This window comes from Pantherophis guttatus, chromosome 5 (genome assembly GCF_059756535.1).
Source record: "Pantherophis guttatus breed Tessera chromosome 5, ASM5975653v1, whole genome shotgun sequence".
Lineage (NCBI taxonomy): Eukaryota > Metazoa > Chordata > Lepidosauria > Squamata > Colubridae > Pantherophis > Pantherophis guttatus.
This window is the reverse complement of record NC_142067.1, coordinates 107208147-107226148: the sequence shown is the minus strand read 5'-3', so window position 1 is coordinate 107226148 and position 18002 is coordinate 107208147. Positions and strand designations below refer to the sequence as shown.

At 39.2% G+C, this 18002-nt stretch overlaps 1 protein-coding gene across 1 annotated transcript in view; it reads left to right on the top strand.

Moving 5' to 3' along the window:
* The first annotated feature begins 10162 nt into the window (after positions 1-10162).
* Positions 10163-18002, top strand: part of CLDN10 (claudin 10) — a 64761-nt gene continuing 56921 nt past the window's right edge. The window contains exon 1 of the mRNA XM_034417569.3: positions 10163-10471. Coding sequence (XP_034273460.1) covers positions 10258-10471 — 214 coding nt within the window. The 5' untranslated portion in view covers positions 10163-10257. The remainder of the gene's footprint in view (positions 10472-18002) is intronic.

Genomic DNA, 18002 nt, shown 5'->3' with positions numbered 1-18002 from the left:
AAGTAAAAAAGGCTCTGGCGCACAGCTCAGCTGGGATCGTCAAGAGCTTTTTTTTTACCTTTTAAAAGCATTTTTTTAAAAGAAGCGGCAAGCAGGTCAATGGACAATTGGGTCAGCATGGACAGGGGAGGCAGGGATTTTTGTTACCGGTACTCCGAACCACTTACCACCATCACTACCGGATCGGCCAGTTCGATCCGAACGGGGAGCATTTCACCCCTGCCTTGGCAGTCTTCTAATATAACTCCCTGCTCAAGTAGGAAACTTTGTACTATTCTAGACAAATGGCTGTCCAATCTTTTCTTTAAAAAGCTCCAGTGTTGGAGCACCCACAACTTCTAAAGGCAAGTCGTTCTATTCATTAATTGTTCCCACATCAGGAAATTTCTTCTTAGTTCTAGATTGGATCTCTCCTTGATAAGTTTACTTCTTGTCCTGCCCTCAGGTGCTTTGGAAAATAGGCTGACCTTTCTGTGAAAGCCCTTCAAATATTGGAAGACTGTGATCATGTCACTCCTAGTCCTTCTCTTGGTTAGACTAGACATTCCCAGTTCCTGCAAACATTTATCATATGTTTTAGCTTCTAGCTCCCTAATATCTTTGTTGCTTTTTTTTCCTGCACTCTTTGTAGCCTACACTTCTTGTCTTAAGTATAAAACTTTACTTTTCTCACTATTGAATTGCATTTTGTTGGATAGGGCCCAATGTTCAACTCTGTCAAAATCCTTCCGGATCTTGAGCCTATCTTTGCTGACTCATTGGAACTTCCAGGATTTACTAAAATATATAACACTTTGGTCTGGTTTGGTTACACTTTAATGAAAATTAAACTTTTCACAATAAAATTGATACAATCACAAACATTCCCGTGATTTAGCTTTTTGTACTTATTTTGCATTTAGTATCACTTCACAAAAACATTCTTTTTCTCCTCAGTCTTAACTGTTTTGCAGGAATTGATTTATACTTCATACTTTTGGGGGAAAATACTGCTTTATTTCTGTGGTTATCCTTAATTGGTGTCACTTATCATGAAGAGAATCAAAGAGAGCAGGTATATGCTCTTGTTCCCCCCCTTTCCACCTCTCTTCCACTATTTGTCCTTACCTCCATTTTAAGGAGTTATAGATGGTCATTAGAGGAACACGGTAGCTCAGTGGCTAAGACGCTGAGCTTATCGATTGAAAGGTCGGCAGTTCAGCAGTTCAAATCCCTAGCGCCACGTAATGGGGTGAGCTCCAGTTACTTGTCCCAGCTTCTGCCAACCTAGCAGTTCGAAAGCATGTCAAAAATGCAAGTAGAAAAATAGGGACCACCTTTGGTGGAAAGGTAACAGTGTTCCATGCGCTTTTGGCGTTTAGTCATGACAGCTACATGACCATGGAGATGTCTTTGGACAGCGCTGGCTCTTCAGCTTTGAAACAGAGATGAGCACCGCCCCCTAGAGTCGGTAACAACTAGCACCTATGTGCGAGGGAAACCTTTACCTTTACCTTAGATGGTCATTGTTGTGGAATGGAACCAAAAAGGACAGGAATCATTCCTTTCATAGGTTCCATCACTGAAGGTATATCGAAATAAAAAGTTTGGAAAAGTACTGCAATAATTAAAAATAATTAGGAAAAAACATAAGGCACTGTCTGACTATACAAGCTGTTACTCAGTGGAACAAGCAGCCACCCAAAGTGGTGAGTCATGTCTCACCACTTTGGTGAGACTTTCAGTTTCTATAAGAACTTGATGGGATTCCGTAAGGGACTATAGAGAAGAACACATTCCTTGGAACTCATTCAATTTTCTATCCTTAGAATTTTGCCTCTTGAGAAGACTACCAGGATGATGATGATGATGACGAAGCCACTCACACAAACGGAGTTGCACTCACACATGCGTGCTTGCTGGCCACTTGAATGAACCATCCCTTCCCTCCCCCCCATCTGTAAAGGCGGAAACGTTGGGGAACTCTGATTTAAGTTGCAATAATTCTGAGAAACCCTAAACTTTATCTGAACAGAGCACAAAGCAATCAATAGATGCAGATTGTGTCACTCATATTTAGATGTGGAGTACCAACCTACGTGTTTTCCCGAAAATAAGACTCTGTCTTATATTTTTTTGAACCCCGAAATAAGTGCTTGGCCTTATTTTTGGGGAGGTCTTATTATTTTGGGGCACATGGAGCAAAATGGGGCTTCTCTTGCCATCTTACCTGATTTCCAGTTCTGCATTTAATTATTTTCGGGGAGGGCTTATTTTCGGGGGCTTATTTTAGTGCATGCGCTCAAAAGCCCGGTTGGGCTTATTATTAGGGGATGTCTTATTTTCGGGGAAACAGGGGTAATATAAATGTGAACAAATTGCCAAGTGCCTGAAATATAATCTTGTGAAAGTGTGTGTGGGGGGGCATACAACATTTGATGATGGCTGGAAATGCTTTACTGGTGGTTGTTAAGCAACCAGATCATAAGTTGAGGACTATCTTATGGAACTGGAAAGCCCCAAGACTGTGCATGTGAATGGTTTCTACATCGAAAGGCAAAAAGAAACATACTTTCATTTTACAGTGGGAGCATCGGATAGATTACAGCATTACACAGTTGGAGAAGACTTTGGAGGTTTTCTTGTCCAAGCCCTGCTCAAGAAGGAAGACCCAATATCATTCCGGACAAATGGCTGTCCAATCTCCAATGATGGAGCACTCACAATTCTGGAGACAAACCATTTCCACTGATTGATTGTTCTCATTACAAGAAATGTCTCCTTAGTTCTAGGTTGGATCTCTCTTTGATGTGTTTCCATCTGTTACTTCTTGTCCTGCCTTCAGGTGCTTTGGAGAATAGGTTGGCACACTCCTTTCTGAGATAGTATCTCAAATATTGGAAGACCGTTATCTTTTTACTCCTAGTTCTTCTTTTTGATACCTTCAAAGAATGTCCCTCAAATGAAAACTCTTTTCTTCATTCTTAGAAGAATTTAATATTCTAAATAGCTGCAGACAGTGAAACTTCCAGCTCCTATTAAGCAGCATTAACATTTGCAGCTGTGGTGTTTTTGTTTAGTGTATCATGTTCTGACCCAGCCTTAGCAGAAGCAAGAAACGGATGCTTTGTCACAAAAAAACCTCTCTTTATTTTCCTCTTGCGAATTAATTGCATTCACCCACCGAAAAGTCCAGGCAACAGTCCTTCAAGGAGTTAACTGCAGTAACAGACCTTATCAGTTCCTTGCAATAATTTCAAGGCCGTGAGCTCCCAGCCGAAAGGCTGCAAATTAAGTTCTGGCAAGCAGTCTTTGTGGCATGAAACACAAAATCATCAAAAATACAAACTCTTGTCTCCTACGACAACCACTCCCCTTTCCTTCTATTTATTCCCCAGCCAGGGAGGGGCCATTCAGCATCCACGTGTGCTTTGCTTCCCGAGTCAATTCCTTTCCTCCGTTGTTCACCTCTCCTAACTGCTCTGTGCATACGTGCATCTGGAACAGGCCCCAGCTGTTCTTCCTCCTCACTCATATCAGCCTCCAAAGGCAGCTGCCTCTCCAGTGGCTGGGAAATGTCAGACAGCCCTGGCTCTATCTCTGCGTCCGATGCAGAGCATCCATCAGAGCCTTCCCCAGACTCTAGAACTGGCCCAAGTTCCTCCCCAACCTCCTCATCGTCTGAGTCTGCCGCCAGCTCTGCTGGCAGCTGGCGGGCCATAACATCTGAATTCTTTGTTTGATTTTTTTATGTGTACAGCTAAAACTCTTTTTAACAAGTGGCTACAGTCTAGTTCAGATTTAAATCCAACTGTGTTCAATCACAAAATCAGTGACTACATTGCTCTTTAATTAATTGGCACAAAAAATCATAACACTACAATGCAAAGCAATAAAAAACAGGTTATGACAAATGATTTACTTTCTCTTTAAATGTCATGCCATGTAAACTATGTTAACAAGATAACTGCCCAATTATTTACTAGATCACAGAATAATGTCTTTTGCCATAGCATCGTATTAAACAAACAATGAAATTATTGTTAGGAAATAATACACGCGCACACCCACATATATCAGCAGCAGCAACAACTATTCCAGCTTTTAATTAAGATGACATAGGCCAATCTGCCTTTTTCAATTGCAATGATAATTAAAAATTTTAAAAGCTAGAAAAGAAAGCAACAGCATTGCTTTTCAACTGCAAATCTGAGCATTGAGAGAAATCATGAGATCATTTGTCCTGCCAAAGAATTCCTTGACTTCCGGAACCTCATAACACCTGGCCTTGAGTGATTATTACGGTCCTAGATTAAAAGGTGAGAGAGAAAACAAAATTTCCCTCCACTTTCTCCCAGTATGTGTGTCTGCAGGAGTGGGAAGGGGTCAAAAGAGTTCAAAATGGGAGCCACAACTACGTGGTTGCAATGTACGTTAAAAGGAGGAGGATTTGACCATCTGGTTGTGGCCATCTTAACTTTCTGACCTGCCCCTTCCCACGGACTCCCTGCTCCCAGTCACCACCTGCTGAATCAATTCTTTTTTGTTGTTCACCTTCCTCCTTTGCAATACAGGTAGTCCTTGACTTACATAACCATTCATTTAGTAACTGTTTGAGGTTACAGCAGCATTGAAAAAAGCAATTTACAATCGGTTCTCGTACTTAACAACCCTTGCAGCACAGTCACATGTTCAAAATTTGAGCACTTGGCAACCAGCTTGGTTTTATAACAGATGCAACATGCTGAGGTCATGTGATTGCCACTTGTCACCTCCCAGCTGACTTCCAACAAGCAAAGTAAATGAGGGAAGCTGGATTCATTTAACAATCACATCATTCTCTTAACAACTGCATCGATTGCTTAACAACCGTGGCTGAAAAGGCTATATGCAATCAGGCATGACTCATTAATAACTATCTTGTTTAGCAATGGAAATTCTGGTGCCAGTTATAGTCCCAATTTTGTGCCAGTATGGTCAGTAAGGACTACCTATAACCAGGGGTGGGTTCTATTTACCTTTACTACCAGTTTGCAACGGGATCGCGCACACAGATCACTTGTGAAGACGTCAGAGTCAGTGGGCAGAGCCTCCCACCAGTTTTACTACCAGTTCTATAGAACCGGTCCGAACCAGGGGCAACCCACCACTGCCTGTAACTCAAGTAGAGAACTAAGTTCCCTTTACAGAATTATTACAGAATAACAGAACTGGAAGGGACCTTGGAGGCCTTCTAGTCCAACCCCCTGCTAAAGCAGGAGACCTGATACAATTCTGGATAAATGGCTGTGAAATCTCCTCTTAAACCCAACAGTGATGGCACCTACAACTTCTAGAGGCAACCCTGTTCCACTATGTAATTCATCTCACTGTCAAAAATTCCTCCTTAGTTCTAGGTTGAAACTCTCTTTGTTAAGCTTCCACCCATTACTTCTTGTCCTACTCCCCCCTCCTTTATTTTTTTTTATCCCTGAAGGTTATAAGTATGAGAACTGGTCATAATTGTTTTTCAGTGCTGCTGTAACCAGATACTTGAGGGAGCAAGTTTTCATTATCAGCTTCCAAATAGCCCAAGAAACATACAATGGTGAAACCGTTCCACCTCATTTGACTAAGAAAATCACAAAAAAAGAAATAATAAAGCCAAGTGAGAAAGAGGAAAGAAGGATAATTATTTTCAACAAAGAGTTTCTCCTGTGATTCAAACCAGCAACAGCTGTGATATGAGTTTTACTATTTTGTAACAAGGGGAAGATGAAAGTACTCATAAACCAGTAGAATAATAAGAAAAAAATTATTTGCTATGCTGCAAGTATGTGTTAGAATACATCAGGAGTGTCAAACTCACATTGTTGTGTCGTCACGTGACATATTGCAACTTTTCCCCCCTTCGCTAAACCAGGGGTGGGGGTGGCCAGCGGGTAACCCATCCGACCCACGGGCTACGAATTTGGCACCCCTGGAATACATATTAGAATTTTTTTTTTTAATATAAACTTTATTGTTTAAAAGAAAGAACATTTAAAAAAAAACACGTACAAGTTTCTCACAATTGAGAGACAAATTTACATATACAGTACATAAACGTCACCTATTAACTAATTTCCATTATTCTATATAAATATATATATTAGAATTTATTTTGTATTGCAACAATTACAAGAATTAGTATTGCAAGAATTCAGCAGTAGATGGCAGTATTTATTGTGCATCTATGGTTATAATCAGTGGTTTCTTTGTGTTCTGAGGAGAGTTTCCTGTTACAGTTATACAGTTGAGCAGTAAAGCACATGGTGACTGTACTCTTTGTTTGCTCTGTGGTGCTTTATATAAAACAGAATTTCTAACAGTATGTGAATATTGATGCTTTCATTTTGCATCTATAAATTGAATTCAATTTTGTGTACATATGTGCAGAAAGAGAGAAAAGAGAGAATATGTGAATACATGTAGACCTTGTTAACAACCAGCAGCTGTTTGAAGTTATAATGGCAATAAACAAATGGTACTTACCACTGGTCCTTGAACTTCTAACCATCCTACATAGTATTCCTGAGGTCGTGTGATCGCAATTTGGACGCCTGGCAACCGGCTTGCCTTTATAAAAATTGTAGCGTCCCACGGTTATATGATCACCATTTGCGACCTTCCCTGCCAGCTTCTCACAAGCAATACAGAAGCCGGCAGGGCAGGTTGCAAGCTGCTCCAGTAAGTCGCTCACTGCTTCCTCCACCCATCAACAACTATCCTACGCCTTGTCACATTGGAGCCATAGCTTATCTCCCTGCGTGCTTGCAAGCCACCTGGGACTTGTTTTAACAACCCATGATTTTCAGTTAAAGATGGCAATGGAGAGTGCCAGGATTGCTGTCACTAAACAATGCGGCCCTGCAATGCTGTGCTTTATGACTTTGTCACTTAGTGTCCAGACCTGTTTTTCCTCAGCTGCTGTCAACTTCAGCTGCCATGAGTAAAAGGCCAAGCAGCTTAAACGGTGAACCCAATATGCCTGGGGGGGTGGGGAGCAGGGAGGCTTAGTTTCTAATTCACCCTCCTGCATAGGGACGCTCACTGGTGATGTCCTGTTTATTGATGTAAAGGCTTTTGTATATACTAATCTGGTCTTGATTGGTCTTAAAGTTAGTAATATGGCAGATCATTACCTACTGTATATCTGTGATTCACCAGCCTCCTTACAATCCAAAGGCCTTTTATCTACTAGGATAAACTTGTTTTTGTACACTTCAGAAGTGTGCCTAAAAAGAAGAGGTAAAGATGCAAATAGGTTAACAAATGAGCTTTGAACCCTAAAATAAATGACTGATTAACTCACTCCTCCCACATCAGAACTTCTAAGTGTTTTGGCTGAATAATGTGCAATAATGTGCAATCAGCTAAACGTAGGTTGCCAGAGCTCTGTGTATTGCTCCAAGTGTATGTGGATCAGGCACAGGAAACTACCGCCCAATTCTCATCTCCTTGGAGTTCTGCTTTGTTGTTTTTGTTTCTTCCACATCCCCTTCCCTTCCGAACTCTTTTCTTGTAATTATATTTCCACTGCAGGAAGGAGAAAAAAAATAGTTTGGGATATTTTTCTGCAGAAAGAATTACAGAAAAAAACTAGGAAATTCTTTATACAAATTGTGATTGTCAGATTGCACTCACGAGAGCTGCATGTTTTTAACTTCAATATCCAGAGGACTCCTCTATCTTAATGCAATTTGATCCAAAACCTTTTTTTATTATTATTTATGTTAATTCCTATCTTGTCTAATGGGTTCTGAATACATCTGCATTTATCTTCCTTTTAAAACATCAAGATTGCATCAGACTTCTTGCAGAAGTCCTTCAGATACCCCATTTCCCACCTAAGAAACCTCCAAGGGGCCTCAACGACCCTCTAAAAGGATGCAAATGACCAGCTGTCTGCAAGCAATATAAATCCTTCCATTCCCCACCATCCAATCAGAGCTGAAGAGCTTCTTGGGTGAGAAACGAAACGTCTTCAAAGAAAAACCAGAAAGTCCAGTTGCCTCTTGAAAAAAGCACCTTTGGGATTTTCTAACCTACTTTGAAAAATCTGAAGGCAAATGAAATGGATAGTTGCAAAGATGAATCTCTCTTAAAATAACAACACTCACAACATGCAGAGAAGAAACAGCCAAAAACAAATGATTTTCTTAATAGACTTGGGATTTTTTCATTTTCTTTTCCTCAGAAATCTATGAAGAATCAAGCAAAAAGTTTACGTGAAAAGAATTGGCCCGAATTACCTGAAGAATAGAACCAATTTAAAGAAACTAGTCAGTTTGATTTATGGTGGATCCTATACAAAGACTACATTTGGCCAAAAGGACAAAGCTGAGGCAATATTTATAACCAGCAGAATAATGTCTGTTATGGATCCACACTTATACTTAATTATACCATATTTAAAATTACATGGGGAGGGGTCATTGACTTTTCAAGACTAATTTAGACAATTATGATCTCTGGTGTTAATGGCTTTATGCCACAAATATACACAGGTGTTTAAAACTTGAGCAACTTGGAATCTAGCCTAAGAGGCTGCACACCTTAGTTGCTCCAGTGGGTCTATGACATCAGGAACGGTGCTTGAGGGCCAAATGGAGATAGTCACCAATGGTGGAGAAGAACGGGCAGAGTTTGGGGAAGAAATGGCCTTATGTAGGCCTCTTCTAGGCTCTACCAAGCTAGATAGGATTAGGACTCTGAGCCAGATGTTCTCCACTCTGCTTTAGAGGTCAAAATATGTCAGAAATGGCTACGCTTGCTCTGCTATGCATATATTGCTTCTAAGTTCTGCCCTCAAGATACTGTTGCTTTCTCCACCTCTTTTCAGTTACACAATGAGATCTTTCTTTCCCCAGAACTAGAAACTTGAGCCCAAGGAGGTTCTCTAATGACTATCATTGAGGACGATTTCATATTTCCAATGGCAGTCTTCCAGTACTTGAATGGCTGCCATAGGGAAGAAGGGGCTGATTATTCTCCATAGCACCTGAGGGCAGGACAAGAAGCAATGGGTGGAGCTCATCAGAGGGAGAGCCAACCTGGAAATAAGGAGGAATTTCCTGACAGTAACAATGGTTAATCAAATTCAACAGCTTGCTTCCCGGAGTCATGGATGATGCCTTACTGGAGGCTTGGGCAACCCTCTAGGATGGTAGAAGGACTCCTGCCTTGGGCAGGGGATTGGACTAGAAGACCTCCAAAGTCCCTACAGGGGTGGGCTGCTGGGGGTTTGCAGGGGTTTGGGAGAACCTCTAGCTAAGATTCTGTGCAGCTCAGAGAACCCCCAAATCCCACTCCTGGATGGGCCCACCCACCCTGCCCCTCCCCTCCCAGGAGTCCCCACACGGCCCATTTTGGATGCAGGTAAGTGCAGGGCGTGCGGGGAGGGGAGGGGAGGCTCGGGGAGGGTGAAAAACGAGCCTACCGGAAGTTCAGGAAGGCTGGAAACAGGCCCATTTCAGGCCTCTAGAGGGCCACCAGAGCCTGGGGAGGCTGTTTTTGCCCTCCCAGAAGCTCGAGGAAAGCCTCCGGAGCCCGGGGAGGGCAAAAAGCACCCCCACACACACACCATGGTGTGGGAGGCTGACTAGGTCACTCCCACCCAGCAACTGGGCAGAGAACCCCTTGTTAAAATTTTTGAAGCCCACCCTGGGTCCCTACCAATCCTATGATTCTATCTATCTTCAGTATAGGATTTCCACATGCAACAGTATCCTAGGTTTGATAGGTCCAATCGGGCAGGGCTTCTCTTATGTAAACTTTAGCTTACAAAGCCTCCTATTAAAAAATATTTAAACACGTTTGGCCAAACAAATGCCAAATGCTAAAAGTACCATTTGGACTCTGCACCTATTTCTTTTCTTCTTCTTCTTTTTTAGTTGGAAATGTGTTGTGTTTCAGATTAACAAAAAATTAAGCATTAACTGAACGCTAGAATACCAAAAACAGAAAAATATTAAAGAATAACATTCCAGAATTACAAATTAATGATGCTACATTTTAAATTGGGGGCTACAACTGAAGGATCCCAGCATTTTGTACTCATTGTCTCACAGAGATACTTGGCTCACGGTGTCAGATATCAGTCAGATATGAAGAATGACTGCATTTACATCGGCCTTGCCACTCATTGAACACTTGTTCTCATGTAATGTGGTAATGTTATACTAGCCAGGCTCGTGGGTTTGCTACTCCTCATTGCAACAGAATAAGCCACTGGAAGTTGATTGGCATCTGTGGAACATGTCGGGAATACAAATTGTTGCTTTTCTCTTCTGTTTCTGTGGGATAGGGGCAATTATTGCAGCCACGGCCTCAAACGAATGGAAAGTCACCAGCCGAGCATCTTCAGTGATAACGGCAACTTGGGTCTTCCAAGGTCTCTGGATGAACTGCGCAGGAAACGCGATGGGTGCTTTCCACTGTAGGCCTCATCTGACTATCTTCAACATAGAGGGTAAGCTACCGAACAGTGGCGGATAGTCATACAACAGCTGAGGGGCTCGTGAATAAACGGAGCATGGATGTCTAGGAACCAATGTTATTTTATTGATACCCTGATATTTGAAGGCGTAGAGCAGTAGTTCTGCAGGGAGCAGAAGTTGATTTCCAGACTGTTTATCGCTATTATTACTAATAATTTATCTACTATTAAATCTTTTGTTCTCATAATCTTTAACCAGGAAAAACATCATAGGGCAACGATTTTTGAACCAAGGTTTTTCATAACTTACAAGAATGCATTCAAAATCCAGGACCCATAACTCTGTGGAATTGAAATCTGTCAAATTTTATAAATCTTTTCAGGACATAAAATTATCATTAAACATTTTATGAATACTACAAGGTGTCATCAAACATTTTCTGTAGCCAACTCCTGATGTTTGATTGTCTTATGCAGCTGAAGGAAGGGCTAATTTCAAATAGATACATCTCTGAACAACTCCCTGAATTTTTAGGAACTTTTCAAGTACCGGTATTTAACCAGTAGAATCTGAGCCGTTGTTGAAGGCATAGAGGAATCTGGTAAGGAAATACCTCTGAAATGGTGATCCATAGAATCATTAGTTGTCTAGTAGGTTTTATCATTTCCCCCTTAAAGGAAAAGCATATTCAGTCTCTTGACCTGTTACATTACAACTGTGCATTTTCTATTTTAGTGCTCAGGGATTCAAATGTAAATATATTCTGTTCCGTGCGCCCTATTATATTTGCATAGGTTCACAAATGCATATTAAGATGTTAAGGCAGTTAATGATAGCAGCTAAAAAGTCCAAACAAAAATACAGGTAGCTGTACTAGAAGCACATTGCACGTTAAAAAGAAAAATTGCGTTCCTCCAAAGTGCTCCTTCGGGAAAAAGATTCCAGAATGCACATGCATAATCTCACATAGTTTCATTCAAGGCTCTAAAATCGCTCCATCCATCATTGCACGGTAGTCTTCTTTGAGAAAATGTTAGCACAATAGACTAGATTAGCACCGAGATTACATTAGGACAGGTGCTTTCATGGACTTTCAACAGAATGAAACGCAGGAGAAAAAAAGAATGGAAACTCATTGCTTGTAGAACTTGGACCCTTTCATTAAAAGTGCATTAAAAGTGTCTTGGAGGATGCAACATGTATGTTCTCTAATCATCACATTGCCATACTACTGGTCAGAGTTGTCATTTTATGAATCAAATAATCCTCTGGCACCTTAAAATTTGACATAATTATAGATATGCTTTTGTAGATAAGAACTGACTTTGTCACCAACCTGCAGTAACTGGGTCAGAAGTTTCTGCTATGAGAAAAAGAGGATAAAACACTTTTGATACAGATAGGGATGAAATAGAAGAGGAGATCAACTTTCCTTTCTCAAATTAATGCGTTTCACAGGGTTGTTGTAGTGGAGAAAATATAGGTAATCCATATTTCTGTTGTTAAGTGGGTCTTGCCTTATTTTATGACCTTCCTTGCCACAGTTGTTAAGTGAATCACTGCAGTTGTTAAGTTAGTAAGATGGTTGTTAAGTGAAACTGGCTTCCCCGTTGACTTTGCTTCTCAGAAGGATACAAAGGTGATCACATGATCCCGGGATCCTGCAAATGTCATAAATATAAATCAGTTGCCATGCATCTGAATTTTGACCATGCTGCTATGGTCATTAAGTGTGAAAAATGGTCATAAGTCACTTTTTTCAGTGCTGTTCTAACTTCGAACAGTCACTAAATGAACTGTTGTAAGTCAACAACTACCTGTTGGGAAAGGGAGAACTACAGTCTATACATATTCTTCAACTCTTGGAGAAAAGATCGACTATAAATCAAATGATTAATTTGCAAGGTACTTATTATGAGTGTCTGCATATATTAATTCCTAAATTGGTTGGTTGGTTTATTAAATATGGCCACCCATCTCACTTGCATACACAATTAAAATGCAAGTAAACATGACAACATTCCACCATTAAAACCAACTTGAGAACAGTTAAAAGCTACAGTTAAAAAGTTAAAGATACATTCTACTACATCCAAACAGGTGTACTGGAAAATCTAGAAAAATAAAACGAGGCTAGATTTGTTTTGTCCCCATTAGGGTGTTCTTTGCTCAGTGTAAGATTAACAATACACACAAGTATGTTGCATAAAGATGATAAACTCTGCATGGAATGGGATAGATAGGCCACTTGTTGGAGTTTTCCCCACGAAAATCTTTCCTTCCCATTTCAGCCCATGAGTAAAAGAAAAGAGCTGTATTTGGGGACAGCCTTACAATGGCAATGTTTGTTGTCTTTCTTTGACTCAAGGAAGCCAAGCATCTATGAAAGAAACCCATTTCAAATCAATAGGCTTCCATTCATGGCACTTCCTATCTATTAAACCTGATCCTATTTCCAAAGCTTTCTATTGTTTCTCTATCACATTCTGCCTTATCACAATGGACATTTTGCTAGCTAGATAAGAATATCCATGTTGGACATAACCAAACATTTATATATACTCTAAATCCAAGCCTGTGGGAATGAATTATGTGTATAAATCCACATTATGAAGAAATATGCAACACCCTTTTTTTTCTTTTAAAGTTATGCTACCTACACTGTAACTTAAATTAATAGTATATTGTAAATTTACTATTAATTTTAAATTGGGGGTTTTAAATTTTGGGGGTTTTAAATCTGAGCCAAAATTATGTAATAATTTTAATTATTTTTAACTGATGTTTGTCTTTGTGTTTTTAATAGGCTGTACACCGCCCTGAGTCCTTCGGGAGAAGGGCGGTATAGAAATAAAATTATTTATTTATTTATTTATTATTTATTTAAATTTAATAATAATGAATAAGTAAATATTACACTATTCATCTAGCAGACCAAGGCAACACAGATGGAGATTTTATCAACATCATAACAGTTCTTTGAGATTGATTAGCTGTTCAAACTTATCTTATTAGTTCCATGTTAAGATGGTACCTGCCTAATTTCCTTAACTCTATCACAATGTCTTTCTTTTGCTTGAGTAAAAACTGGTTTTGACTAATTCAGTAGAGTTATGATTTTATTTATTATTTTGGATAGAAATATTGCTTTCATCTTCTCCACATCCCTCAATGGCTTACAAAGAGCCTCTTTGTACTCAATCATTTCTGGGAAAATGCACTTGTTGATCTTTGTTACAAAATTAAGCCGTATGCCGTTTTCTATAAAACTAACTATGAGCAAGTTCAAGAGGTTTTCTGATATCAGAGGTTTTCTGATTCTGAAATGATATGGGAAAACAGCAGCAGAGATGGATTGGCAATACACAAGGCTCATAATTGCTGCCATTGTTTCTGATTTTCCAATATAGTAACAGTTTCCACAGTAAAGGTAAAAAACCTTGCTCAGTGATTTTTGGAGGAAGGAGAGGTTACACATCTCACGAATAAACAAGAGATTAATTTCTCCTCAGTTGAAGAACCAGTTAGCCCCTTGACCCATTGGAACTTCAGAGAGGGCTCTTATGCAATAATTTATGTCTTGCTTTGAATTGGACTGGGGTGTTTTCCTTCCAGAACTTAGAATAACATAGTTGGAAGGCATCCTGGAGGTCACATTGTATAAAGATGGTGAATAATATGTGAGGACAGAATGATTATTGGGAGAAACAAAATTGGTTCTATGTAATAACATGCTTGGATGGGAAATTGGGTATATTAGGAGGAAAATAAGCTGAAGCTGTGGGAATGGGTTACTTAGGAAAAGTGTGTAGTAAAACAAAAAGATAGGATCAAAATTGAATGGATATTAGATTCAGTGTAGATTACATTTAGAATTGAGTGGCCAGTGAAGAAATATGCACTGGGGTGGTTTGGTCACACAGAAGTGAATGAGGATAGAATCACAAAATAAATATACGAAGAATGAGTGGATTGAGAGGGAGGAAAAATATTACCTAATGCATACTTGACAAAAAAAATAAAAATAAATAAAGATAAATTTGTCACATAGTTTAAAAAGATAACCGGGAAATTATCATTTTTGTATGATTCCTAACTGACTTTATTCCTAAGTATTGAGGACTGTTTGGTTGGTGAAGGAACTGGTGAAGAAAGCAGGAAACTGTGAACTCTACTCCTACCTTAGTCATAAAAGGTGGTTGGAGGTCTTTGGGCCAGGGATTCAAGTTAGTTAGTTAATTAATTAGTCAGTCAGTCAGTCAGTCAGTCAGTCAGTCATACAGTGTGTATGTGTATGTGGGTGTGTATAATAATTGCATATGCACAATAAAATATGTAGTATATCTGGATGTTACAAAAGGGTAGAGAGCGTTTTTAACAGTTTAGAAATGGCACAATTCACATGTTCTCTCAAAATATATATTTTAGAGGTTTTATTGATTTCTGAAATACCACCAAGTATTTCCAAACCTCTTTTCCCAAAGCAATACGAAGAGATGTTCCAAGTATTCTAGGTAAATATAGCTGTAATATATAAAGCAGGGAGAAATGTGTTTCATTCATACTGGAGATAACCTTACCTTATTAACACTCCCTAAAGGGATCAGAATGCAGTTATCTGTTGAGATCCATACATTTCTGATTTTGCAATAGTCAATAAACTGTAAAGTATTACCAGTAGTACCTTAAAAATGCATTGAATTGTATTGGCAATATACACAAACATTTAAATTTGTATGGAAAAATGCATACAAAAATAGGCATATTCATGGAACTGCAGACAAAATGTCACTTTTTAAAAATCTGGGTTGAAAAATTTTCTTGAGTATTGTGGAGAAATGAGACCATCAAGGTTAGAAAAGTGAATCATTGTCATCAAATTTTTAGTCAATCGTAGGCCAACATAGAAAAGTGAATAATTGAATTTGATGGTTTATCTTCCATTAATATGAATCCATTTTAATGGTTGTTGCTGTACATTCAATAGCTTTATAGAAATTAAAAGGAAATAGGCCGATATCGGAAAGTATATTTTTAAATGGCCTAAGTTTTAGTCAGAGTAGAATAAAATTATTATTATTTTATCCAGATGGATAAGAGATTATCTGGACTGAATTGCATATTCAGGACACAGCTTCATGAGATATATGGTGCATACGAATAAGGCTATACGACTTCTGGTGTGATAATTTCTCACTACTAAAAGTGGCGGTGTGAAAACATGGAACTCCCACATGATTTTCTGTTGCCCAAACTGGCCAGAACCTTGTAGCATTCTATGGACAGTTATTTTGTGCTTTTATATTAAGATGTAATATCTGATTAACTATATTAACACATGAGGTGATGTCTTTATAGACTTCAAAAACAGGGACAGTGGACTTTGTCTACTGTTTTTCAAGTGACAATGATAAGCAAATTGTTCCTGGAATTACATGTCATTTTGAAATGGCCCATTGGTTCAGAAGGATGAACCCTGATGTAGGCTTCCAAAGGAAATGAGAACTCAAGACTTTAATACCATATTTTTCGGAGTATAAAACGCACCGGAGTATAAGATGCACCTTAGTTTTTGGGGAGGAAAATAAGAAAAAAGCTGATTGGATCAGCCTCCCGGAATACCCCCAATCAGCTGTTCCCAGAGGTGAATTTTAGCAACAGGTTCCTTGACTGTGAGCTCTGTGCCTTGCTTTTTTTTTCTGCCTCTGAAACTTCTGAAACTCTGTTTCAGAAAAAACTTTTTTCCTGCCTCTGAAAGCCTTTGAAACAAAGCTTCAGAAAAAAGCCTCTGAAGCTCTGTTTGGGGGCTTCTTTTCTGAAGCTCTGTTTGGGAGCTTTTTTTCTGAAGCTCTGTTTGGGGACTTCTTTTCTGAAGCTTCGTTTCTGATGCTTTTTTCAGACTCTGAAACCTCCATTTAAGAAGCTGGAGGGGCTATATTTGGAGTATAAGACACACTCAGATTTTCACCCTCTTTTTTGGGTAAAAAAGGTGCATCTTATACTCCAAAAAATACGGTATTTCCTTTTGCAAATGGAGGCAATCCAATATGTATGTATGTATGTATGTATGTATGTATGTATGTATGTATGTATGTATATAAATAATTGAAATGAATCAGGAGGGTTATTCCCAGTGGTGGGATTCAGCCAGTTCTCACCATTTCGGGAGAACCGGTTGTTAACTTTCTGAGCAGTTTGACAAACTGGTTGTTGGAAGAAATCATTAGGGCAGAGAACCGGTTGTTAAATTACTTGAATCCCACCACTGGTTATTCCTAATGTGTATGCCCAAAACCAAATAATTCTGAAAACAGAATTTCCCAATGAATCATTTTGTTTTCTGTTACTTTTACTTTTTAAGCAACAGAAAAATAAGTGGAAGAGGAAGGGCTGAAGACAGAAAAAAAAGATAGATGGAGGGAGGGCAGGCACTCATGCAGAGTTTTACAAAGAAAAATAGTTTACAAAGACTTTAGAGATCCGTTTTGTTCCTGAAAACATTTTTATATTTTTTTTAAAAAAAAAACTAAAATGAGCCAATTTAGGGACATTGGAGGTTTTAAGAGCTATCGTGGGTGTCATAAGCCTTTCCAATTTTGTTCCTCCAAAGCTGAGAAGAACAAAAAAAAAGCTCAAAACTTTTCACTCCCATCTCTCTATTTGCACTGTTGCTATAATGCTCTGTGTAAGAAAGATTTTTGTTCATGTGGGATCTTACTGCAAGTCTCAGTATTAATGGTACCTTCTCTGGTAAAGGCTTCTAAACAATGCTCAGTATCATCAACCATGCCAGTTCAGTATCATCAACCATGCTGGTTCACTGAAGCATTTGATAGTAGCCAAATGCCCTCACCATCACCCCAAGCAACTCTAAACCTTGTCACAGACATGGGCAATGAGTTTAGAGAAAAAGGTTTAAGTTAACCCCCAAATGCCATTCTTTGCCACATGTTTAAGGCAAAGCCTTAACTCAGATTTTATTTTGGCCATATAGTTACAGTATCTAAAGCTGCTTGCTTGTGTCTGATTCTCTTCAAATCCACTGCACCTAATGATGGTGAGAATACACTCTTCTCTATTCCTAAACATTGGACCAGGAATGACAATTACCCTTATAGTGTAGGACAATGTTTCTCAACCTTGGCAACTTTAAGATGTATGGACTTCAACTCATCTGTCTGGAACCCGCACTGCATATCAGACATTAATACAATTGAGTGAGTCCAGAGAGATTTCATGAGAAGAGTCCTCCACTCCTCTGCTCGCAACAGAATACCTTATGCCATCAGACTTGAAATTTTGGGCTTAGACAACTTAGAACTACGCCGCCTTCGGTCTGACCTAAGCGTAGTACATAAAATTATCTGCTACAATGTCCTACCTGTCAATGACTACTTCAGCTTCAACCACAACAATACACAAGTACACAATAGATACAAACTTAAGGTAAACCGCTCCAAACTCGATTGCAGAAAATACGACTTCAGCAACAGAGTGGTCAATGCCTGGAATGCACTACCTGACTCTGTCGTTTCCTTGCCCTAACCCCCAAAACTTTAACCT